Source organism: Corylus avellana, chromosome 9, assembly GCF_965113065.1.
Source record: "Corylus avellana chromosome 9, dhCorAvel1.hap1.2, whole genome shotgun sequence".
Classification (NCBI taxonomy): Eukaryota; Viridiplantae; Streptophyta; class Magnoliopsida; order Fagales; family Betulaceae; genus Corylus; species Corylus avellana.
Window position 1 is genome coordinate 20,002,069 of NC_142498.1, and position 26,734 is coordinate 20,028,802.

The window sequence follows — 26,734 nt, forward strand, 5'->3', positions numbered from 1 at the left end:
GATCTAGTATTGGTTGGAAGTTGATACAAAATTGCTGGAAAACTGAAAGGAAAGTAGAAAGAAGAAAAAAGAGACAGACCTAGACATCAAACCTAGTTTTCTTAAGTATCACGTTTAAGGTTTCCTTGGCATCACACCTTGAAGAAGGTTGCACCACACAATCCTCAGGAGCACTCATTGCTGGAAATTTCACAGCATCTTCCTCATTCAACCATAATAAGAAAAACCTTTACATTCATAAATATAAGCATCTATCCTAATAGGATTTGCACTTGGTTTTAACTAAATCCATAAATAAAACCCAATAATGTATTAAACCTAAAATAAAACCTAATGAATCAAAAGTACCTGTTTCCAGAAATATAAAATTACAAAAACACCCTTGACTCTTAAAATTAAATAAAATGGGAAACTTCACTTTAAACCCCTGAATTACCACGAGATTTGACAAGCCCCATTCAAACTTCAAAACCTCACAATTTGAACCCCTGAACTTTTAATTGCAGTCAATTTGAACTCCTCCGCCAGATTTAGCCATTAACTTTTACCGGCAATACCTAAAAAGACCAAAATATCCCTGATTTTTCTTTTTTATAAAAAAAAAAAAAAGCCGAAGGACCCTTGGAATTAAGGGTAAATTTCGAATTTTATAAAAAAATCAGGGGTATAAACGTCATAATCTCACTTTTAACGTTTAAAATCTGACGAAGGGATTCAAATTGACTGCAATTAAAAGTTCAGGGGTTCAAATTGAGAGGTTTTGAAGTTTGGAGGGGGCTTGTCAAATCATATGGTAATTCAGGGGTCTAAAGTGAAGTTATCTCTAAATAAAACTATATCAAAATAAAATTGATTTCTTGATGCCCGCATCACACACACGCACACATGTATGTACCTACATGCATAGGTGATTATATTAAAACATATTCTAGAGGTACTGATATCAAAAGAAATTATCAAATGAAAATATGAAAATAAGGACACAGTTGTAAAATCCGTATTACCTTAAGTTCAGGAGTCCCACCTTTGTGCCTCGTGTACCGAAAGTACATATCACAGGGCATAAAAACTCTCTCAAGTAGAGCACCAGTGCGCTTTACTTTTGGAGAGCTTCTAAGAATTTTTGGAAGCCACTGCAACCCAGCCCCTGGATCAACATCAGTTGGTGCAACATGAGCCTGCACATGCTCCAACATGACAGAGAACTCCATGCGTTTCCATGTCATTTCAGGTTGAGATTCACGGATATGTACATTTCCAGTACCAAGTGCTTGCTCAATCACCTCATATCCTACATGGAGGACTGAATGAAACGACCGGGCCAAAACACGACCACTAACTGCAGCAAGCAAAAACCTGCCCTGTTTGGCAAAAACACGATGACCCTAGAGCATTAGTGCAATTTTTCTGCCACTGCAGATGAAAAATTGAAAAGTTCATGAAGAAAACATTCATTATATAATGCAAATTTCTCAACAATAAATCTAATGCATAAGAAATATTCTGGAAAAGAAAAGTATTACAGGCACTTTCTTATTTGCACATTGTCTTGCAGATACAGATATAATTCGTAAGAAACAGAGAATGGATTGAGAATTCAGCAGTTTCAAGAAATTTAGAATACCATTATTAGACACCTAAAAGAAAAAGAAAAAAAAAAAAAAAGAAAAAACCGTGCAGATTAAGAAAAGTTCAGCAGCAAGACCATCTTGTAAGCATATATATAAAAGACAACGACAGCAGAAACTATGCCATCATGTTTATAACATCATAATATAATGTATAAAAAAGAACAGAATATTTAAAAATGCAGTGCATTCTAGTTGACAACATCTAACACTTTGAGCTAGTCTCTATTAGTAATATACTTGTATAGCTGATAATAATGGTCCTGCACCCAAATGAAGTGTTTAAAACATTGAATTTAGCTTTATAAGAAAACCCAATGAAAGGTCCCATGCTTTTCAAATTTGGGTGATGGGAAAAGAGATAATTAAAAGGTACAAAAAATGAGCTTGGATGAAACGAGGATGCTTCAACAGATAAGTGGAAATTAAGAGAAAAACATAGAAATAAGAAATAAACAATTGGTAGTTGGATCCAACCAGCACTAATTAAGGACAATATGATTGAAATTTCTTTAAGATGCATATGTTGAACAAAGACCAATAACTGTAACAATTTGGATGAGTAATTTAATAATAGTTGAAGGCAGCAACATAAAAAATAAATAAATAATTAAAAAAAATTATCCTTGGCAATATGAACTGTACTTCACACCATATTGCTTTACCCTTTGCACCTAATACTAACATTCACTGAAATAACATTTAGTTTTGTCACCACCTTCCAAGTTCAATTATCCATGGTGGACAGATTCTAAATATATAGACTATCAAATGGAGAATAATGTTAAGCTGTCATGCATGAATTAGCACGAGGTTCAATCAGAAATATAAAACAAACATGCAAAAAGAAGCATATATGCACTTGTGTCAAAAGCATGCAATGTAACGCAACTTATAGCAAAAGCATTAGTAATTAGATGAAATTTGCTGCAAAAAATTATACAAATAACGAGGAATACAAATTTATACAGCAATGGACAATCACAACATAACAATAGGAAAAAAAAAAAAAAGGCCCAGATAAACCATAGTGAACAATAATATTTTTTGATTGAAAAGTCTCAAGGGAGAACAACATTTCGATGCTGAAGCTTCCTTTACAACTTACATTGGCTTCTTCTGAATGAAGATTGAACTGTGGCTCAATAACATTCACCATAAAATGACGAGTACCATCCTCCTCAGAATCAGTCACATTTACATTTTCCGCTGGTAATCATGCAAAACAAACACCTCTTAGCTGAATCTTTTCATAATAGAAAAAATTATGCTTATAAAAAATTTATTAATGTGTTGACAAAATATAGCTAGATATGTCTTCAATGCTGCTGACAATCATTTCAAATGGACCCTAAAGTAAAACTACACAAATAAAATATCACTAGTTCTATAAACAAATTTGCATTGCCAAACTTGTCCCTTAAAACCAAAACTTCAAAGATTACTAGAGATGTACCAGCAGCAGCAGCTGACAGGTTCTCCATTTTAACAGCAGATGATGAGTTCTCCATTTTAGCTGAATGTGAAGGAGATGATGAAGTCTCAGCATTTTGAGAAGAATTTGCACCGTGGCTGGTAGAAGATGGCTTAGCCAGATCATCTTGATGTGTTTCAGCTCCGCCACGTAGCTGATTCTCCTCCTCGAGTAACTTCCTCTGTGCATACTGCCGAGAAGGAGAAGGCTTTGGAGGTTCAAATGCTTTGGATATACCACCAACCCAGGACCAGACAGCATCTCTATTCTCAATAGTCCACAAAAGCTTGAGGCCATAAACAAAAACACGCTGGCAATTGTCAGCTAATAAAACATTGTACCCATCATCATCACTTTGGTCAGATCGTGTATGCTCATCACTCTCACTCCCATTTTCAAACTCAGATCTCACATAATTCATCTCAAGATTTCTTCTTCCAGGCTCTTGCCAGGCTAATAACCTGGCAGGATCAGCCTTTGGGGCCTGCCTTCTGATTGTGAAATAATCAGATGATAACAGAAATCCATCATCACGATGCTTCTCGGTGCAACCAGTCACATAGTTACTTTTCTCACTGGAAACTCTATCCATTGATGCAGATTGGGAACTTTTCCTTGTCTTTTGAACTACTTTTGCAACACTAGTGCTATCCTCTTTATTTACAAATGCCTTAGGCATGTGAAGGTCAAGACCCTGGTAAACGAGATCAAGAGGGTCACGCTTGCTTTCAAAAGTATATTTTTGCTTACCACGACTATAACAGAGTTCATACTTCAGCGTTGTCATATTGAATGTCAGTCCTTTGGCCGGATCATCATCATCTAATGGCATATGTTTCATACAAGTAGGAGTAGCATCTATGCGGAGCATAAATTCTGTCATGACTTTGTCCAATGACAAATTCCCTGATCTGGGAGATCTTGGAATTCCAAAACGAGGCCAGCGAGAGAATGCACGCAATTTGTGAGGAGGAACATAATTCAGGTTCCAGAATTTTATTATCCATGCTAGATCATGAGCACCAATATTCAGTGCTGGGGAAACAATTGAAACATTCTCAAGCTTATGAGGAGGACCATAGACAGTTCCATCCACACCAGTGCTATCTTCCAAGGTCGAAGATGGAGATTGTTTCTCAGATGAAGGAAGAGGGGGTCTAAGAGAGAAGTTCCATCGTAGGGACAGAGAAGTTGATCTGAAGGGGTCAAAAACTTTTTCACGAGGTTCCCCTTCAGACGGAAACGCATGTAAATAGTGATTTAGCGGATTGCCAGATTCACATTCCCAGTCCATTGTAACTTCAAGAGTGAAGGCAGGAGCTTCCAGTAAAGGACCAGATACACCAGTAGGAAGTTTTAAGCCACGACGACTAGCCAAACTCTCCAAACTGCTCAATAAAAACTTAAAATCCCTTGCTGAAACATAAACACGACCATCTGACTGTTGGATCTCCATCGAACTAGAGATTATTTGAAGTTTGTCAAGCTTTTCATAGGGATCAGTAGTGGCAAGGAGATTCCATCTGGTTTCAGAGAAGATTAAGGTGATATTTCCATGAATGTAATATCTTACGTCATCCCACCATGGTAAGCTCCGTTCCTTTTTTGGCGGCTGAGTTTGTGGAATAGAAGAATTAACATTCCTAATACTTAGATTAGCCCTGCGAAGAGCCACAGTGAAAGCATAGCTAACATCAGCGAAAGCCGGTTCATATCCCACTCCAAAGGACACTTCTGCTTTCTGAAAATATATGGGCAAATCTGAGTATGTTTTCACTGGTGGAGTTGTACCACTAGCTGAACGAAGCATGCGCACCTTTCTCCATCTTCCAACAAAGACATCTTGGTAAATTTGAGGCTGAAAACACGTCGCCTAATTCAAAGAAAGAACCATCACAATCACAGAACATAACTTAGATGCCAAGACATTATATGATTTCAAGGACACAATCAGTGAAGCCAGAGAGATGAACAAAGAAAAGCTGGTGTAGATGCATTTCAATGTTATGCCCAGAAGCCATTTATTCTATTCTAGTTAGATTAAAGAACAAGGAATGTAGAACCACAATGTTCAAAGAGAAGACAGGGAGTTTATAGAAAAGTTTCCGAGTTGATTAGGTGGAAATTGAGACATGGCCACTTAAAAAAAAGGTAGACATGCTTAGTTGAAGGTCCAGGAAAGAAATCCCTCTATGTAAAGCACATACAACGCAAATGAGTATATACTGAAAATGAAAAATCATAAAAGTGGAAGAAAAGCAAGGCAGCTTTGAACCTTACCTGCTGTGCAAGCACAACACAACCTTCACATTTACCAGAAGTTGCAGAAAAAAGAGGAAATGTGTAATTTCGTAGCTGAACAGCAAGAGATCCTGTATGCAAGAGAATGTTTCTCCCATACAGTCGAGAAAATGGAATATTTTTTTCAAGGCAAACAGGATCAAGCCTCTTAAGAACCTCTATCATCCCAGCATCTCCGCCATCAATTCTAGTCAAGCTTACATCTAAATCTGTAGCAGAAATGGAAAGAAGAGAAGTTCTGGCAGTGCTAGGCTTAAAACCAGCCTGAAACCCTTCCCGACAGGCACCTGAACCTTCTGATGTTGCTAGACTCTGACATGTCTGGTAATATGATCGAAATGACTGTTTATAAATTTCTTCTTCCACTTTGTGAATGGCTGAAGGATCCTCCACATCAACCTCAACTCCATTATAATAAGTCTTTTTTTCTTGAGTAGAATCACTTGTTTCACCTGTTTTAGGGCATTGGTTGACTTTAGAAATAAATTCATTAAGAAATTTTAACCTGACAGCTAGCTCACATGCCTCATTCTTCATCAGCTGATAGTGTTCATCAAGCCAACCCTGCAAAGGTTCGTCTTCAATATCGGCAGTTAGCTTGCGTATGCAAAACTTTAAACTTCCGAATTTCACTGAACTAGGCTTTTTAGCTTTTGAGCTTTCTTTCTTCATGGGAAAAATTAGATTAGTTTTGGCAGCAGTTATAAGCTTCAAGCCACGCAACATATCCTCAATGGCATCATCGATGGCACGCAATTGCAACCTGAAAGGCATGCAAATATGAACATCAAGACCTTGGATTACCCAATCCCATGAGGTGGCTACCGGTACTTTTGCATCAATAGAAACACTAGGAATACGTGAAATTTGCATCCGGCTACTTCTGAATACTCTTGACCCATTGAAACTAAGCATAAGTCCCTCCAGAAGTACTCCTATGCGGGCATTCTCAGAGAAGATAGACTGAACATGAACCATAGCATCAACCCCATCCCCAACCTCAGCAGATATACGCAACATTTCTACATCAACAGCAAATATAGATTCCCTTTTCTTGTGCTTATCAAAATGTCCTGATTCCATGATGGATTCTTTCCTCTGTTCAGTATCCCTCACACTAGAAACATCTTCAACAGATTCACTTTCATGTCTTTGAAGCTTCTGATTATATAGGAGCAACTTCAATTGCAAAACAAGTTCAATTAGTGATAGATGAACATCAGGCTCCCACCTGACCATAATATCAGTAGCACTAAAAAGGGAGCAAACAGCAATCTCTTTTAGACCACCAGAACGCCGTACAAATTTAGCATTCTGCATGTCAAACAATGTCACTTTTGTGTCAGGCTTTTGTTCCACCAAATATTCCTGATAGACAGATCTGGCTCTTTCAAGTTCCATCTGTGTGGACTGTTTCTCCTTGTTCACACACAAACTGAAATGAAAAATATCAAGAGAAACAGAATACTTCAACTTCTTGCATTCTTCAGAAATTGTGGACATTACTTTTGCGCAGCGTGGTGTGCCATCGGCTGAAACACTGATAACAACTTGACCACCCTGTGATCCATAATTCACACGCTTGGGGTCTACAACAACTGTGTTTTCCAAACCCACATCACCACAGAAGTTTACGGAACACCGTTCAAGATTAAATTTCAAGAGTCGCGTCCCTTTCCCCGACGATTTGGATGAACGCCCTCCCCGATTTTGAGCTCTTTTTCCGGAACCAGATAGTTTTTTCAAGAGAGTTTGAAAGGACATAGCAGTTGATATAAGTGATTCAACACGCTTGAAAGTTAAATAAACACCCATACCAGTTACATCAACAGATAGAACCAATTTACACATAGGACCATCTTCTTCAGATGATTCCATGTCTTTCTTGCCCCAATCCAAACTAACCTTTGCTATGTTCATTAAAGAACCTGAATTTGATTCCACACCAAAAAGGCTTTCTTTCAAGCATTCTTGATACTCATCTGACATGTGCAAATTTATTTCACCAAGTTCCATGTGTACCGCAGTTCCCATATTTGATATGTTATTTGCAAACACATGCGACGATTGTGAGCAACCCTAGTTTAGGAAATCAGAAGTAAAAATAGTATGCATTAATAATTTCGGAAATAGGGAAACAATTATAAAAAGAATGGAATGGGCAGTCAATGTGGATAAGTACTTCATCAAATAGTGTAAGTTAAAAAGTAAGAAAAAAAAATATATTGATAAGAAGTTTAAGTAAGAAATAGAGAGATAAATGAACACTTTATAGGTGAGAACCTTAAGATTCAGACCTACAAAAACAAAGTCATGTCACGTACTATTTACATTTCACCATAAAAACAATTATGAAATCTACAGCTCCTCCACAAAGGCAATTACAAAATTTGATACTGAGCAAGGATCAGAAATGTGAATCGGAGAATTCTGAAAACATAAAACTTAATTTGGTATAAAGCTTCAGTAATTCAGAAAGGTTAAAATTGCAGAGACACTAACAACCCATGAATAAAGGTGCCACTGCAACTTCAATCGCTTAAACTGTACATCACAGATTGGCCACAAAACCTCTAAATACCACTTAAAAGGTTAGAGGTGTGACACGTCTTTCTAAACAAGAGGCTAAAACAATCTTTATCATTAACTCCAACACCTTTAAAGCCTCAAAATGTCATACACAAGTACCTGTTATACAAAAAAGAGGGGGGGGGGGGGGGAGAGAGAGAGAGAGTAAAATAGATTTACCTCCTAAAAAACAACCACCCCCAAAAAAAAAACAAACCTAGTTTATATGTTCTTAAAGCCAAATACTATTCTATCATATACCAAACTGCCCCCTTCAGTGAAACGTTTCTGTCACAGCCCTCAACTTGAACCCTTCCACCTCTTTTAACAGTGGCAGAGGACTCCAAGCAGTGAACCCCTTAACTGAATTTTACTGAGAGCCCATAAATAGTGCCTGGAATAAATAGGTCTTGTTTGGTTTGCAAAATAAACCCCAGAAATCATTTGGTAAGGGCCTATTGGAATAGCTATTCTTGAGGATAGACAAGGTTTTCCAAAAAAAACCATTTTTTTAAAAAAATTTCTCTCAAACTTAAAAATTAAAAAAAAAAATTGGTTGAATGTGTGGGTCACCGACCAACCACCGATTTTATTTGAGTTTTGGAAAAATTATAAATCATAAGGGCTTTTTAGTAATTTTGGTTCAAGTCCAATTATGAAATATGTGTTGCTACCAAACTAAAGAATTGGAATAATTATTTCATTTCAACCTCCTCTATTTCCAATAATAATTCCTTTTCCTAACGGAATAACTATTCCACAAACCAAACGAGGCCTTAAAATCCAATTGAGATGGGAATGTTGATTTGAGGGTTGAAGTTACATATTATGGAAGTAAAGAGAAAAAATTGTTTGTGTTTATAACTTTTGTAAAACAGAATTCTCATTGTTCCACTATTGTGCTGACAAATTAGTTGGTAAATTGTCCAGTCATTCATGGAAAAGCTTCTGAAAAAAGCTTATAACTTTGGTCAAGACGGATAATGCAGTGATGAGTAACTTCGTGACCCAGAAGAAACTCACACTGGCTGGAATATTTGGCTTGCAGTAACTTGAATCTAATGTTTCCCAACTTGATGAATTTGGGAGACATGGGCCACTTGGAGTTGCCAATATTCAAGGTAATAAATTAATGATAGAATCAAGTAGAGCCACACTGCCAGTAAAACTGGAGTTCCATCCCTCATATATGAGTATTCATCATGCACTGATTGCCTCAATTGAACAAAAGAAAAGGTTTAAACTTATACCCCAGGGACATAATGAATCCTAGAGCTGAGAAGCGCTAACACAACACTAATTCAAAACAAAGGGTTCAACCATTTCACCCTAGCCCTACACAATGTCATAACAACAAATAGATTACTTACATGATATACTGGCAAACCACTGACACTATACAGAACAACAGTCATCTCAGGGGCTGAGACAGTACATGTCCACATGATGGCTTTGGATTCAGTTGACTGCAGCTTTTCAAGAGCAGGCTTTTCCTCCTGAAGCACGATTCTTTTCTTTTTTGAGTAGTGGAAGCGTAACCATGGCTTTAATCTACTCATTATGATGTTGCACTGAGTACCTCCCAGTTTAACTTCAATTTCAGCTCTAATAGGCGAGCTCAGCTGAATAGTAGAAACATTAGTGAATAAAATGACACACCATGTATAAAATTTAACAACTCTGGATGCCTCACAAAAGCAAGACACCAAAATTAATAGGGAGTAAAACTCAAGTAAAATAGTAGTTTCGATGAAGTACAAATGCAACAGAACTGATGTCAACATTTTAGTAGTCAAGACATTGATTTGTGCACATTAAAAGCATAATTAAGATTAAAAGAACAAGCTAAAAACATCTTCTCCCCACTCGATAAGAATGTAAATTAAACCTATCCTCCCCGCTATTGCAGCAAAAAAATGTGTAATCATCCTAACCTCTCATCCACTCTAGCTGTAACCAAGAATGATGAGTATAAGTAGGATAACTAGATAGTTGGGCTTGATAAATGCAACTACCTAGCTGATATGACATTCTACCTCTCAAGAACTGCATCCCAAATTATTGTAAGCTTGCAACATGCATCAATAGGAGCCCCAAATACATTAGCAAAAAGGGTCGGGGCATCTCTACCAACCCACAAAACCAAGACAGAACTTTAACAAACTGCATTTTATCTGAAATGCAGTTCGTTTTGTTTCTGGGTAGCATTGTCAAGCACCTAGATCCACATCAGATGCTGACATCTGTATTGGCATCCATTTTACCTTGCTCAAGTCAGAATCACTAGTTTGCCATGTACGATGATTAATAAATTTAAATTTTCAAACAACAAAAGTCACATTGTTCAAGACAAAATCTTTTTTTAAAAAAAAAAAAAATTCGTATCATTAATAAAGGGCAAAGGGGCACAACCCTAGTACGTTCAAGACAAAATCATACAAAAAAAAATAACATATAGAGAGTGAATATATTGACAAAAACATAATACTCTAAAATATAACTCACACATTATTGTTCCAAAATAACCTATAATAAAAAATGCACAAAAACAAAATCAGCGTGATAGCGATACTAGGTTGCCACAACTTAGTTGCAAGTACTTACCTGTACCGGTACATACAGAAAAGAGACAACATCAACTTTCAGTATCTCCAAAACAGAAGTGCCAGCTTCTCTAAGAAGCTGAAATGTAACAGAAAAATCACCGTCAACAAGAAGAGAAGCTGTAACATGATTGTAAAAATTACAACACCAAAAGAGCTTTAAGAACACGTACATGAATCTCACTGAAATCCATTTGAACATCAAGGCGCGTACTCTCCCCCACATCTTCATTGGATCGAGATTTGATTATCTTTAATTGAATGCCCATGATGTTATTCTCAACATCAAGTTCATGCTCATGATGCACAAACCTCACATCCAGTTTTGGTAAATTGAAGCAAACCTATAAATTAAAGACATTATTTTCTGTTAGTTAATATTTTGACTAGTTAGCAAATCTTTCAAGCTTACTTGTCATACATTCCAATTAAATGTGACCAGCAGGTATTCTATACATAAGAGAAATGCTACACTTCCCAAAAAATTTCTCCAAAATTTGCTCCCCAAATGATGTATCACAATCCTATGTAATTTATTATTTTGAAAAATGTGTCATCATCTCATGGGATTGTGACACATCATTTGGGGAGCAAATTTTGGAGAAAAATTTTGGGAAGTGTAGCATTCCTCTATTGAAAATAATGTAAAGCAAGTAAACATATTGCTGCTACCATAAGGAACCAAAAAAGATTCTCAATTTATGCTAAAAGCAGAGAATGACTAACTCATATACAATGTATGTAATTGACTTGGTAAACCAACTTGTTCCATTAAAAACTAAGATAGTAGTGTCACTGTCTTATGAATATGATTTAGTCATACATAACAAAAGAGTATGTAATTGACTTGGTAAACTAACTTGTTCCGTTAAACACTAAGATTGTAGTGTTACTGTCTTATGAATATGATTTAGTCATACATAACAAAAGAGATGCATGTGGAACAGCGATAAAACAAAGATCCTACAAAGGCCGAACAATTGAAAATATTCATTTTGGGCAGGTTAGCAGGTTTGAGCTATAGAATTTTCCAGCACTCCTGCTTATTCATTAATAAATTGCCATGCACTATAGCTCTGGTTTCCACATATATAGTCAAGCAGCAGTAAACACAAAGCCATTATTTAAAACGTTGTAGAAGAATGTGACTATTAAGGTGGAAAAAACATTGATATGTTAGTCCAACTGATAATGCTTATAAATTCTAATGAAAGAGAATGATCCTGAAATGGATTTACTTTTCAATCACAATAAAATAAAATTCAACAATAAGATCTTAAAAAATTGACTAAACAAAGGCAAAAAAACAGGGTAGAAAGCTATCTAAATTGACAAACCTTTTCCGGAAACAAAGTAGTGTACTTTGAAACTGCCCCAAGACCTTTTTTGTCCTGCGGCTTTTTAGCAGCCACATAATCCACTGTTGATTCTATCACTTTATCAGAATGAGAAAGAGTGTCTGATGATCTCTTGCTTTTTGAAAGCAACTTCTCATTCAGACTCACAGTGACCTCCCCACTGGTAATATCCAGATTCTTGATAACTACACCTACTTCCCTACATACAAAAGAAACAATGGTAAGGTCTTCAATTGATAAACCAGCACTGTCAATATTTTTTTTTTGATAAGTAATTATGTGATATAAAACAAGAGCGCAGAGGGGCGCAACCCATTTACACGGGAAGTATAAACGAGAGCTCCTAAGAGGGAGAGAAATGAAAAAGAAAATCAGTGAAACTAAACTCTAAAGGAGCTAGCCATGCGGCCGTCCAAGAGTAGAGTGTAAAGAAGAAAAAATGGGTCAATTCCTCTAAAGTCCTAGTGGAATTTTCAAAACATCTAGCATTTCTTTCAATCCAAATACACCACATAAGACACAGAGGGATCATCTAGCATTGATAAACCAGCACTGTCAATATCAAAGCTAACAAGCGGAGAATATCCATATTTCAGGTGTGGAATTGCAGACAGAATGCAACTCTTTAAAAGCAAAGTTAGCTCAATAATCAAATGTTATGTTGCTCACAAATCGACATATTACACTTTTTGCCAGAATAAATTTTAGATTTGCGTCTAAATAAAGACTAAAGAAAGAAACAGAAGTGCAAAAAATACCTATCATGACCAAATTCACAAGATAGAGACAATTCTTCACAGCTAATAGGAGCAGAAGACCTATCAATCATGGGAAAGGATGACTGGCCTGCAGAAATGCATCCTCCACTATTAAAATTGGAAGATTGGTCACAAGTACCCCGGGGTTCACCTATGTGAATGAAAATAGGTAATATACGTAGCTTAACAAACAAATTTGGCTTCGATCCACCATCTTTAGATATATCCACTTTCAGTTCCTTAAGTTCAATAGTAGCTTTGGGTGTCTGCAAAATTTGAAGAGAAAATTTTCATGACCAAAAAAATTTCTATCCACAAATAGAGATGACAAAATAACCAAGATAATGTTTGAAATTACATTGTTCTAAATTAATAAAATAAAATAAAAAGAATTTTCAAAGTTTCACATCCATTTCATTCACTCCAAAATTAAATGGCATTATAGCGATTCCATAAGTCCATAATGACCATAAATATCCTATAAGTCGTTATCCATGCAAAAAATTGGATCAATAATGAAATACAAAATAAAAGCACAGATGAGTTCTCTAATGAATTACAGTATTATGAAAGAACAATCAGAAGCAAAAAAGTTTTCACCCAAAAGAAAAATACTCAAGCATTGCATACCTTCACGACCAAATCGGTCACAGAAACTGACAAAAATCTTGCAATGCTAGCTACAACCATCCACTTTCCCCTGCCTGAGGTGCGGGATCTCCGACTTTTACCCTTCGGTGTGCTTTTAGTTGGAGGTCTAACAACAACTTCTAAATCACATATTAACACTTGCAGCTTCGGATCTTTAGAAATAAAACCAACGCCAAGTTTGACCAAGGACTGACGTAAGCTGAGTTTAATTTCACCAACAGATACAGATTCTACAGCACCCTGTCAAAAACACATAGGATGTCAAAAACTGTTCGGAGGGCATTCCCTTTTCTTTTTTTTGTGGGGGGGGGAGCAACAACAAAGTATTATAATTACTGTCAGTTAAACAAGATTTCATTCAGGTCTGTTGAAGATAAATTTTACTAATACTCGATTCTTTTTCTTTGCAAACAAAAAAGAAGGCAAAGGAGAAGAAAGGGCCGGCAAGGGAATCCATTTTTAAGAATATCAATTATTAAAGCTACAAAGCCAACTAAAGATTAGCTTCTGATAAGTAAAGAAATCTTCTAAGAAATGCAAATAAAAGAACATGGTTGACTTCCCCCACCTTGTGGACAGCTGACTTGCTTTGTTTTCAAAAGAACGCCGAGGAACAGCCAAGAAAGAGAAACCTTTTTATTGCCGAGCCATTAACTTAATGCAATGAGGAGAAAATTGAGCCCCATTGCTAACCCAAGTTCATGGTAACAAATTTTTTTATTTTTTTTTTTTGATAAGTTAGTAACAAATTAACCCAGTTTAAATGGGTTGCGCCCCTCTGCGCTCTTGTTTTATATCACAATTACTTATCAAAAAAAAAAAAAAACAAATTAACCCAGTTACTGCAGTAAAAGACAAACCTTTTTAAACGTCACCACAACGTCCTGTAAACATTTCCATCCACCAACCCGAAATCTGATAGATGCTCCCAAAATCCGGCTTAGAACCCAAGCCACCAATCTGGAAGCAAATCTGGGAAAAAAAAAAAAGATTCAATGAAGATTATTCATCAAAAAAAGAAAAAAAAGAGGCTCCAAAACTCCAAATTGCATCAACCTATAAGATATAACAATGACAAAATTGATGATCTTTTACAATGGCAATGTTGGCCGAGCAGTGAATCCTAAAACATATATTAGTAATGGTGCAAACAAAAGCACATCCAGAGACACAATAATGATGGCAAACCAGTACACAGAGAGATGAAGATATCATAAAGACACTTCACACCCCTAATCAATTGACCGGATGAGAGTTCGTGTACATTTTGAAATTTTTCTTGCATATTTTTGTGAATGACACTCGTACAACCTTTTAGGCCCTTTTTAGTTGACTATTACTTTTGGTCATTGGAAATTTCATTAATAAAAATAGAACAACTCACAAGATGAACAAAAAAACAACCAATCATGCAACGTAATAGCATAAATATCCCATCTTTATCTACTTGGTTCAGATCATATAAAAGAAATGTACAAGACAAGATCCCTTGTCCATGTGGCAAGAAAGTAAGCTCCTGGTCAAATAAACGAAAAGATAATATATATATATATAGGCAAATATCATTAAAAGCATAAAGGCGCGGCTAAGTACACATGAAGTATACAAAAAGAAGCACCTAACTAGAAAGAACAAAAAAAACAAGGAAATCACTATAACTAATTGTTAAAGGATAAATATAAGCAGTTGTCCAAATAAACAAAGTTTTGCAGAAAAATGACTTAATCTCCTACAAAGTTCTCTCACGGTCCTCAAAATATATATTTTTTTATAAGTAATAATGATATAAAGCAAAGCGCAGAGGGGCGCAACCACATACATGGGAAGTATAAAGAATATTTGTCAAAATATTTTGACAAATATACTTTATACTTCCCGTGTATGTCAAAATATACACGGTCCTCAAAAATTATTTTTTTTTTGATAAGTACGGTCCTCAAAATATTTGTCATTCATTTCTTTCTATAAACACCATAAAAGTCACATAGGCAACATCTTCCATATAGCAGCACTTTGCGTACTACCGGTAGTCCACTAACAAGCATACAAGTCAACTACACATCTATTCATAACCCAAGACAAACCAAAACAACTGAAAAAGGCAATCCAAATGGCATAAGACACGTCACAATATAGAAGAATATGGTCCATGGACTCCCCATTCCTCTGACGCATGCAACATCTGGTCCACCACTGACATATCGCTTCCTGAGTTTTTTCTTTTTTTCTTTTTTTATAAGTAATAAACAAATCTTATTAAAAGTATAAGGCGCCCCTAAGTACACCGTGAGGGCATTCACAGTAAGGATCTTACATAGATCCGCCAACCAAACAAAAAAGGCCGCCCTCAGGGGAGCCTTAGTCCGCCAAACACTCTTCCAAGGGAAGCGGTAGCCTTCACTACAAACCAAGGAGAACAATAGAAAGATCTCACCTCAAACAACCCTTTTTCGGAGTGGGACCCACCACAGCTTATATTCACTACCACGTCTCACTCTAGCTAAATACAACACCCTGAAGAAAGAGGTTAAGACATCCACCTCCTAATCATAAGCTCTAACAATGCTAACTTTCAAGTAATTGGAACCACCAAAAAACTCCAAGTGAGCCTCACCAGAGGTATATCCTTTGCATAGGCAATACCAAATAAATCCTAAAATGTTTCCTTAAGGGCCACATCCACACACTGCTAATCATGCCAGAATCTAATCTTGAAGCCATCTCCCACCTTAAAGCAGGTGTGACACGAAAAATTTCCTCAACCCCTCCTAATATTCTTCCATAACCCCACCCCAAAAGCACCAAATGACTCAGTAGAACACCACCCACCCCAAGAACTTGCAAATTTAGAACCCACTGCCACTCTCCACCAAACCTCTCTCTCATGCATATAACGCCAAAGCCATTTACGTAAGAAAGCACAATTGAATAACAACAATTCCGAATTGCCAACCCTTCCTCCAAGACTAGTGAACAAACCTTGGACCAACTAACCAAATGATATTTGCACTCTTTGCCTAGCCCACCCCATAAGAAATCACGTTGGAGTTTCTCAATACGGTTAGCAACACTCGCAGGGAGAGGAAAGTGAGACATAAAATATGTGTGTGTGTGTGTGTGTGTGTGTGTACACTCCAACTATACATGCAACTCAAAAATAATGTGACCATTCATGATCAATCCAAGGTCCTTAGATATGAAAATGAGTTAACCTAATTGTCGAAAATGGGATGGTCATGGGTGGGGAAAGAAGCTACGCAATTTGTTCTTTTATTTCTGTAACCAACAGATTTTAGGGAAACTATGGCAACCCCCATCCCCCTCCCCCTCCCCCTCCCCCTCCCCCTTTTGTGCTTTTTGACATTGAGACACCAGTTTTCAATTTGATAAAATCTAGCCCCTGTTTTAAATATTTGTAAATAGATACCACCGTTAGTATTTTCAGTCAAATAGATAATAGAAATGATATGAAAATATAACTATGCCTCTAATTCAAAAAAAAAGATGTAAATATTTTATAATTTCCTGAGTCAACGCGTCAAAACAAAAAACTGCCTGAACTTTTTTTTTCGAATTTGTACTCCCTGTGTCAATCAAAAAGACAAATTAACCCCTACCGTTACATTTTCCCCCAAATGTTGAACGCCCGTCAGTCTCAACTAAACACACCGTTTTGCCACGTCAGCATATTAATTTAATTTAAAAAATATAAATAAAAAAATTGAAGGGGTGGCCGAAAAGCCACCCCCAACCCCTAGGGGTGGCTTTCTGGCCACCCCTTCAGATTTTATTTTATTTAGATTTAAGTTTTAAATTAAATTAATAAAAATTAATATGCTGACGTGACAAAACGGTGCATTTAGTTGGGACTAAAGGGCGTTAAACATTTGGGGGAAAATATAATGGTAGGGGTTAATTTGCCTTTTCGATTGACCCAGAGAGTAAAAATTCAAAAAAAAAAGAAGTTTAGGGAGTTTTCTATTTTGGCGCGTTGACTCAGAGATTCATAAGATATATACCCATAAAAATAAATAAATAAATAAATAAAAAAAAAAAAAAGCAAAAGAACAGTGGTTGGGGTTGGAAGTCGTTACCCAGCCACCACTGTGCCTGGGATAGGCCTAGTCTAGCTGGGTTGGGTGCGCCACTTCTTTTTTCTTTTTTGCTCTTTGTTTTGCCTTTATAAGAGAAAATTAATTTGAGGGGCATAATTATATTTTCATATTGTTTTTGTTATCTATTGACAGAAAATACTAAGAGATATCTCAATTACATATATTCAAAGTACGGATCTTGATTTCATCAAATTGGAAACTGTATCTCAATGGCAAAAAACATGAAAACAAAGGGGATTCAAAAATAGCAAAAAGAGGTGTACCCACCGTATACTACAAGAAGTATACAATAATAAACTCATTTAACAACTGAAGTAAAGCAAATTTGAAAAATCAAATATAATTGATAAGGAAAAACAACCTATTACTCAATCCAATTGAAGAGTGTTCAGAGAAACAAAAGCTTTAGATCCAAAATTGAAATTTCATGTCCTTCAGGCATATGAATATTTTGTTCTCTCCAAAGCGACCACATAATACATCATTCCAAACAATAGCATTTCTATATCTGCGAAAGTGACCTCTCCAACGAGTCAGCAACTCTAACACTGAACAAGCTATTACCCATATAACCTTGAAGAGTGAAAAAATAAATGACCAAGTTCTCTTGCTATGAACAATGGAGAAGGAAATGTTCAGTCTTGCAACTTCTTTAACACATGCAGCAGAATAAGTATTTGAAGAATGAAGCCACAAAGAGATTACATACCCAAAACAGAACATTTATCAATGACATTAATTCCCTTACAGAAACTTTTTTTAGCTTCAAAATTTCTTTATGGTGGCCAATATAAGTTGCTATAGGACAAATAACATATCAAAGCAAGGAACCACACGTTTTTAGGCTGAAATACACTGGAATCTAATGTTGGCAATGTATTATGGAATGTAAACATTTTTTATAAGTAATTGGCCCCAAGGGGAGGAGGAATGAAATATTTGACCTAGTAACCTCCGGTTCATGAGGCGTAGTCCTTGAGAATATAAACATATATAAAATGTACATAGTAAATTTTGGGGAGGAGGGGAGGGGGGCACAGAAATAACACTTGTAGGACTAAGAGAGTAAGAACAAGGTTTCTATATGATCCTTCTTTCTTTTCTTTTTTTGATAAGGTTTCTATATGATCCTTCTTTCTTTTCTTTTTTTGATAAGGTTTCTATATGATCCTTCTATAAGAATCTTTCCATAAATTTACCATAGAGTATGCTGCTGAAGCGGCACATCACATTCATAATTATCATCCCATCTCACACTTAGCAATGTCTCACCATATGCCTTCCAACTCTTTCTTAAGCATACACACATAAATACATGCATACACACACACACACACACTGTGTGCTTGTGTTATTATCATCGACTTCACGTGCAAGGCTGCTAAAATGGTGCCAAAAGAAACTTCAGATACCATAACACTCCGCGAACGTAACATACACAAGAATAAAAACTGTCATTCCTCTACTGTTGAATTAAACAGCCAGTCTTACATTTCAAACCAAATGCAGGCTCATTTCGATCATATGAGCAAACCTATTTGTATAATAAAAGAAAAATCCAATACAAGTGCATCAAACTGCACAATAGAATTATTCGTACAGCACTGCCCAGCCCAAATTTGATACAATTAATCAAAAATAAATAAATAAACATAAAAATGCAACACACGTGTATAATGCGTGCGGCAGCGAAATTCAGGAACTTACATGATGACCAACCACAGTGTGATGGAAACTAGCAAGAACCCGAAAAGGACCTTGACGGGCGAAGCTGCCATTTCCGCCGGATTGTCCGTTTGTCTCCGAAAATGCGTGAAGTTTGATCAAATTATCAAATTCCAGAGACTGAAATAGAAGGCATTCAGTGCACGTAACTTCATGTCAGACTGCACGAAACAAAACCCTAAGAATTAACTCCCAAAGATTTTGTTTAAACCCGGTTGGTGTGAGGACCAATCAGACCGGGTCTTCGATGCGCAGGGATCGGAGGTGCGTGTAATTATAGGAGAGCGAGATCCGATCCGTGAGGTGCTCACTGATCACAGAGAGAGAGAGAGAGAGAGAGAGAGAGAGACTGTTCCTTTGATAGAGGACCAGTGAGGATGCGGGGCTTGGATCTGGTGCGGTGCGGGGTAACGGGTGAAGTTGGTGTTCGATGAGTAAGACGCGCGTAGGATGTCCGTCCTTGTTTTTAGAGAAATGGCCGACGTGTCCTCGGGACTGGGGCGGAAATTGGAATGCATTTTGTCAACGGTGCGTTTGTTTGGTTTTATTTCTCTCTCTCTCTCTCTCTCTCTCTCTCTCGATCAGAAACACTTTTGGGCGTTTGCTGTGGGCGGTAGTTTTGTTACCCGCCAGTGGGGAAGGGAATGCAAGCATGGCTTGGTCAACGTCAGATTTGATTTATCCGCCGAGCAAATTAGCTACGAGCAGATGTTTTTAACTGAAAATTTAAATTAAAAACAAAAAAAACAAAACAAAAAAACCATATATATTATTAAATTTAAATGCATCTAAAATAAAATACGTGCACCTTTAATCTCACAATATTTTTAACAAAACATATTATTATTACATGCATTTTAAAAAATACATATAAAAATCACATATATTTTGCACACATGTCAACTTTGTAGATTTGGAGGAAAGAATTTCTTCCGACCTAATTTTAAAATAAAAAACTTCATACTTTCTAAAACACGAATTATGTTTTTCTTAATCTCATTACAAAAATATTAATATAGTATATAGCATGAAAGAGTAATGTTAAATATCACATATTTAATTCACAAATATTTCCTAATGCTGATTTTGTAATCCCAATCAACCCTTCGATCAATTATTGTTAAACAAATACACAAAATTTGTTAGGTAACATTATTAAATAAAAATGTGATTTCTATTTTTCTCAATGTGAAAACGGTTTGATTTGTCATGTCATTGTTTCATGCTATAAGTATTATTTGATTATGAGATGTGATACAACCACAACTTAAACTCACTTTTAGCCCAACTTCTAGACTAAATTTATTTATCTCTTTAGTTTAAGGCTCTCTCTCTTCTACATGCAGTTTTTAAAAAAAACTTAAGAGAAAAGTTTGGTTAAAGTTAAGTTTTAAGTTGTGCCTTTGTTAGTTTCCTTTTAATATTTAATACTACTCTTGGGAAAGTATTTCAATTTGGACTGTAAATTATTGAGCACATGAGATTATTAGGCTTCATTTCATTTATAGTATGAAATGTGTTTTATTTCATTAGTGTAATATTTTGCAATTCCTCTAGTTATATTTAATTTATTAGAAAAATAGACTTTATCTATTAATGTGTTTTTTAAAAAAATAAAAATAAATGATGTGACGTAAAGGTAAAAATGATTTTTTTTTTTTTTTTTTTATTGATGATTTGTGTTTGATTATTTGTTAATGTTTTTATTTGAAATAAAAAATAAATTAAAAAAAAATAAAAAAAAACTAATGATAGAAAACAACAATTTTAACAAACAAAACCTAAAGAACCTGTCTACTAATAAACTATTTTTTCACATTTCAATATGGCTTTGCACCTCCATGGGATTCTTTCTCATATTTATTGATCTTTTAAACAGTTAGAGCATTCTTAGTGAACTAACAAATTTTTAGCTAAAATTTAACTAAAAAGCTGAAATTTTGTTTAGGTTAGCTAAAATAGCTAGCAACTCTCCAAAAGCATCCTACATCAAATTTTTTAAATATTCTTATACCCCATTTTAAATATCCCTCTTTATTCTTGTTATTCCCCAAATAACCAAGAATATCTAACATTCATCATCAATTGTACAAGTCAAGGGTAAATCTGAAAACACACAAAAAAACACCACCCTTACGAGGGCATGATCATCTTTTTGTTTATCTTAAGCATTTACATTGGGCTAGCCACTTTGGCTAACTGTTACTATTAAGCATTGTAACTCAACAATGCATAAGAGCATCAGCTTAAATAGTTAGTTAAAAAGTGCAATTTTTTATTTTGGCTACTGCTTTTTTTATATATGCTCCAACAGATTTTCTAATCTATCCTCTATTTTATTTAAATATTACTTTTTTTATTGTTATGTTCCCCTCTCTTTCTCTGTAGTCTTCCGTCTCTCTCTCTCTCTCTCACCGAAAGCTACAAGCCCCAATTCCACCTCCTCTTTCGACTTCACTCTCCATCTCCTCAAACACTTTATCTAAAGCAAATCAAAAGAGAAAAGGCAAGGACCAATTCTAACTCGTTCTCTTTCACAATGGTAACAGGTTGAGAGTGGGGAGAGTTCAAACCCATAACTCAACAGTCAGGGGCGGAACTAGGATTTATGGAGTGGGGGGACGAATTTTTTTTTTAGATACATTAGGAAGACAGATTATAAATACAAAAGTGTATTGATACATATAATTTATGTGTGTTTGTGTGTATTTACATAAAATAAAAGCATATAAGTCTTAAATTTAATCTTATAACATCACAAACATATAATAATATAAACAAATAGCAAAATAAACTAAACATAATTTATTGGGTCCAAGAAAAATGTAGCTTTGAATATGTAGGGAAACTAAATAAATGGGGGTATTTGAAGTTATTTTTTAAAAAAATGTTGGAAGAGAGGGCAAAACTTAAAAAAATAAATTAATTAAAGGACACAAATATAATTTTGGGGGGACAACAGTATAATTTTGAGGGAATAAATTTATAAATATGCATACTTTAAGATACTTTTTAAAAATTTTGGGGGGACGAAGGGTTGGGTCCGCCCCTGTCAACAGTAGAAGAAGACAAATAAGGGAGATAGAGAAAAGGGCGGGAGGAACAGAAGAACAAAAGGAAGGGCGAGAAGTTGTGTTTCAGAGGAAGAAAAATCAATAGTTATAAATAATATTTTATTCATTTAGTAAGTTAAATAAAGAGCAAATTGCTATTCATTGTAGCAATTAAGGTATTCTAACTAATGTGAAACTATTATGTTTGAGCTATAAAAAAAAAAAGCAAAAATAACTAAATATAGCTAATATATCTCTTTTAGCTAAGTTAAAGAGTGTTAACATTCGACTCAACAAACTAAATAATACATTTTTTATTTTATTTTAGTTACCTACTTTTATTATTATATTTAAAATATTATTTATTTATCTATTTTAATTATTCCCAAAGAGAAGAAAGAAATAAATCAATTTTTGATTTTATTAATTTAAAATATGCATCGTTGAGCTATGATCATTATAGCCGCTAATAATTTATTTAGCCAAAGTTGATTAAAAAAATATATATATATATTTAGCCAAAGTGACTTGGCAGGTAAGGATCCGCTTAGGTGCGGCAGTTAAAAACTACGCACCTATGCTGTTAAATCTACCGATGGTTGGGATTAAATAGAAAAAAAAACAAAGGTTACCAAAAAAAAAAAAAAATTTAAATGCAACATATGTTGTTAAAACAATTGACGGCTCATTTGACCTAAATACGCTTTAACGCCGTTTGTCTTGCAAAACCCATTTCCTTCTATTGCCTTTCAATCACACAGAGCGAGAGAGAGAAGAAGACGAAGGTGAAGGGGAGACATCAGGTAAAGGAATTTTTTTTTTTTTTTTTTTTTGTTGGTGATTTTGTTTTCTCTCGTTCGGTTGTGATGGGTGTTGATTTGGTGATGATTTGGTGATGATTTGAGAATGAATTTTGAAGCGTGAGAGAATGGGTTTAGAGAGAGAAAGGAAGAGATTTAAGAGAGAATAATAGATGGGTTGAGAGTTGGAGAAGATTGAGGGATGAGAGAGTGGCCGGCGGCTCGGCCACTGTCTGCACCACCTAGAGCAGCGGTGGGTGGGAGGTTTCAGAGAGAGAGAGAGAGAGAGAGATATGAGGGAAAGGGGGAGAAGAGAGGGGGAGGTGGTAAGAGAGAAGTCTCTAGGCTGATGGGCACCATCCCTCCGGCGATCTCTGGATAGTGATTAATTTGAAAATGGCAGTTCAAAACTTGGCCTTCCATGATAAATTTTGAAAGAAATAGAAGATCAGTGAAACTGCTCAGTTTTGAGAAGCTCAGTAGAAGAAGGTTAGAAGGTTAGAGGAGATATCAACCAGGATTGGACGGCGTCAAAATCAAATGTTAGCTTTAGAAGATTTTAATGAAAATAAAACGACACAGTTTGGTTAAATCTCGGCCTTTGTTTTGTTTTTTTTTGTTTTTTTTGTTTTTTTTTTTTCTATTTAATAATTATTGTTATATTCGGTTCTGCACTACGGAGCCCTAGCTTGTTTGCCCTTCTTCAGAAATCGACTACTTGGTTGACCATTCAATTCAAGGCACATAATCAACGGGTCCGAAGCATGCTCTTCTATGCCCTTGCAGTGACTTTGCACTTTTAATTATTTATCTTTCTTCTTCATACCTCCCTTCTTCAACCTATCGGCCATGTTCCTATAAAATTTGTTTATTATTATTTTTTTTTCTGTTTATTTGCTCAATTATCAAGCTCGTTTTTTGTGTTACGTGTTTAAAAATTGGATCTTAATTCGTTGGCGTTTGACAGATTTATTGCAGAGTTGGAGTTAAAGCATGGAGGGGACTCCTAACTCTGGTTACGAAGATAGACTTAAAAAGTAAGATTGCATTATCTGTTTGTGCTTCTGGTCTTTTTGAGTTTTCACATACATTTTCTGGGCACTGTTTAAAAAAGGGTATTAGTGTGTTTGTATTATCTGAGGCTTGAATTGGAGCTTGGCACTTTTAGATGTTCCAGAACTCAATGGAGGACACTGAATTTTATGAAATTTAAGAATTTAACTTAGTCTGACTGCTCTATTACCTTTTCTTTTTGTGGTTGTAGAGAGGCTCCTCAGCTAACTGCACTGTTGAAAGAGATGAAGGAAGGATTAGATGCAGTAAGGAGTAAAATTGAAGGTTTAACTGCTAAGGTAGGAATCATTGTGAGTCCAATTTAAGTATTGGATACAATCCTGCCTATAAGTGCTGAAATTGTTTTAAGGTAGTATCATCATGCATGCTTTTGTATGGTAGTTTAACCTACATGCCCTTCACTAATTTGGCTCTGCAGCATAAAGCACGGGCATTGCAAGTGAAAAAAAAAATTCCAATTGTTTTAGTTGTTGATGACTGCCCTTTTTCCGCTTTACAATTGGTAATTTGTCAAGCAAAAAAATAGTAGTCATTAGGGCGGTTGAGGACTGCCAGTTTAATGTGCTTTTTTTCAAATCCTCCTTCTTGAGTTCTCTCTTAGATTGGGCTGTAGCTTATGGTCCTAATGTTTCCTTCTCGAATCTTGTAGATCTTGTTCACTTTTTAGACATCAGACACTGCTAGGGCGGTTGTTTTCTTTTGTGTACTTTTTGTGTACGAGGGCTTTGCCTTTCTTTTAATAAATTTTTATTCATAAGAAAAAAAAAAGTTATTGAGAAGATTAATTTATTCTTTTTTCTTGTCTCATGTATTAGGTGAAAGCAAATCAATTTCCGACGGTAGATGGGATAAGCTATCTTGAAGCCAAACATTTGCTTCTCCTAAGCTATTGCCAGTCACTTGTCTATTATCTGCTTCGTAAAGCAAAAGGGTTCTCGATTGAGGGGCATCCTGTTGTTCGGAGCCTAATAGAGACAAGGTTGTTTTTGGAGAAGGTATGAATTTGTTTCTATTTCTTGTTATCCATGTTATAGCATGCGTTCTGCCAATAACCTAATTGTCATCTTTCTGTTTATGACAGATTCGACCAATTGACAAAAAACTCCAGTACCAAATCCAGAAGCTCACAAGGGGTACTGTGGGTACAACAGAAGTTGTAGGTCTGAGTGAAAAGGAGTCGGGTACCACTCAGAAGACAGAGGATCTGTTGAATTATCGTCCAAATCCTGACATGCTTGTTCCCAGATCAGATATGACTCCTGGGGTGAGTCAAGATATTGAAGTATCAAGTTCAGAAATTGCATTCGTCTTCTTCTTTTAGATTATCATTTACTAAACTGAGAAACAAATTTGAGGTTTTTGTTTTCTACGTTTATGTTTGTATGTTATAGGAAGACGGAGGTGTATATCAACCCCCCAAATTTGCCCCTACTTCTATGGAGGAAGGTAAAATCTCAAAGCAGGAAAGAAATGCCATGAGAATGGAGAAACAGATCCTTCGACAATCTAGGCAGAGTGAATTTGTGCGTGAGCTGATGGATGATATGGAGGGGAGACCCCAAGAGGTTAGTTGTGGACTGATTTTGGTAGGGTCACTAGACATGAATGAATTCATGTTCAATAATTGGTGATCTATTATTTGTTGATGGTCAAAATACAGGTCAGAGAAAGTGTTGGACCTGAAAGTAGGGAGCTGTCTAGATATATGGCAAAAATGGAGAAGCGTGCACAGCAAGAAGAGGAACTTTTTATTCGTGCTCCCATGACAAAAATGGAGAAAAAGAAGGAGAAACATTTGAAGAAGTCAAGAAATGGGTATGTAGAACAAAAAATATTGGGTCTTTAATTGGTCTTCTTAACTAATTTATAGATTTGTAAAGTTCGTTAAACAAGAGGATGTTTGGTTGTTTATACTGATTTTTGTTTTGACTGTTTTTCATCTGTTTATACCAGGTTGCTTGGCCTTACGGAAAATTTCTATGATGAAATCAAAACCTTACCCCTAGATGATGATATCAGTGAGCAAGCGACAGGCGTCAATTATGGCAGCAATAGAATGGGGAAATTTAATAAGCGCAAGGTATCTCAAATCTAATAATTGGCATTGTTAAATGGAATTGAATGTCCTGTTTTTTCAAGTGTTTTGCTTCTATGAAGTCACATTTCATAGAATTTTTATTTACATTTGTACTTATTATTGTTTTTATTCATTTGAAATATTTTGTGTGAAAAAAATCCTTTACTGCTTATGAGCTATGTACTGACCTTTGCCCCATTTGCAGAGGAGACATTGAGGGACAGCAAAAATCTTGGATTTTTTGAGCAATTCGGATTTAAAACTGCATGGCAGTTTGGTGCTGGTGGAGGTAGTAATTTAAGGTTTAAATAGCCTCGTATGGTGCAATTTTGTTTATTTTAAGTGATGTAATTTGTTCCATGGCAGCTACCTATGAGTATTGTAGGAGGACTAAAAACCCCATTTTTCGTGCTGAATTTAATTGTTCGATTGAGATGGTCATTCGCGAAATGTTCCAGTAAAAATCTTGGTATATCTGGAGCATGGACTGTTAGTCTGTTAGATTCCTAGATTGCAACAAAGATGCTCATATACTAGGATTTGTCAATT

General features: G+C 35.7%; 2 protein-coding genes across 3 annotated transcripts in view; one reads left to right on the top strand and one right to left on the bottom strand.

The window, feature by feature from the left end:
- SAB (HYPERSENSITIVE TO PI STARVATION 4) overlaps positions 1-19,649 on the bottom strand; it is a 36,042-nt gene extending 16,393 nt beyond the window's left edge. The window contains exons 1-12 of the mRNA XM_059604942.2: positions 19,164-19,649; positions 14,202-14,313; positions 13,321-13,581; positions 12,691-12,956; positions 11,912-12,131; positions 10,748-10,918; positions 10,576-10,653; positions 9,342-9,593; positions 5,383-7,482; positions 3,085-4,975; positions 2,737-2,837; positions 1,005-1,361 (exon numbers count right to left, since the gene is read on the bottom strand). Coding sequence (XP_059460925.1) covers positions 1,005-1,361; positions 2,737-2,837; positions 3,085-4,975; positions 5,383-7,482; positions 9,342-9,593; positions 10,576-10,653; positions 10,748-10,918; positions 11,912-12,131; positions 12,691-12,956; positions 13,321-13,581; positions 14,202-14,313; positions 19,164-19,234 — 5,880 coding nt within the window. The 5' untranslated portion in view covers positions 19,235-19,649. The remainder of the gene's footprint in view (positions 1-1,004; positions 1,362-2,736; positions 2,838-3,084; positions 4,976-5,382; positions 7,483-9,341; positions 9,594-10,575; positions 10,654-10,747; positions 10,919-11,911; positions 12,132-12,690; positions 12,957-13,320; positions 13,582-14,201; positions 14,314-19,163) is intronic.
- Positions 19,650-22,943: 3,294 nt separating this feature from the next.
- Positions 22,944-26,626, top strand: LOC132188993 (Sas10/Utp3/C1D family). 2 transcript variants are annotated; one of them, XM_059603456.2, is made up of 9 exons: positions 22,944-23,037; positions 24,002-24,071; positions 24,299-24,386; positions 24,924-25,103; positions 25,190-25,372; positions 25,500-25,673; positions 25,769-25,923; positions 26,062-26,188; positions 26,391-26,626. In XM_059603456.2, the coding sequence occupies exons 2-9, from the start codon at positions 24,028-24,030 to the stop codon at positions 26,400-26,402; spliced, it is 963 nt and encodes a 320-aa protein (XP_059459439.2). In that variant the 5' UTR covers positions 22,944-23,037; positions 24,002-24,027; the 3' UTR covers positions 26,403-26,626. The 2 variants fall into 2 exon arrangements, with proteins under 2 accessions (XP_059459439.2, XP_059459438.2); XM_059603455.2 differs by lacking the exon at positions 22,944-23,037 and adding an exon at positions 23,691-23,789.
- Positions 26,627-26,734: the final 108 nt, after the last annotated feature.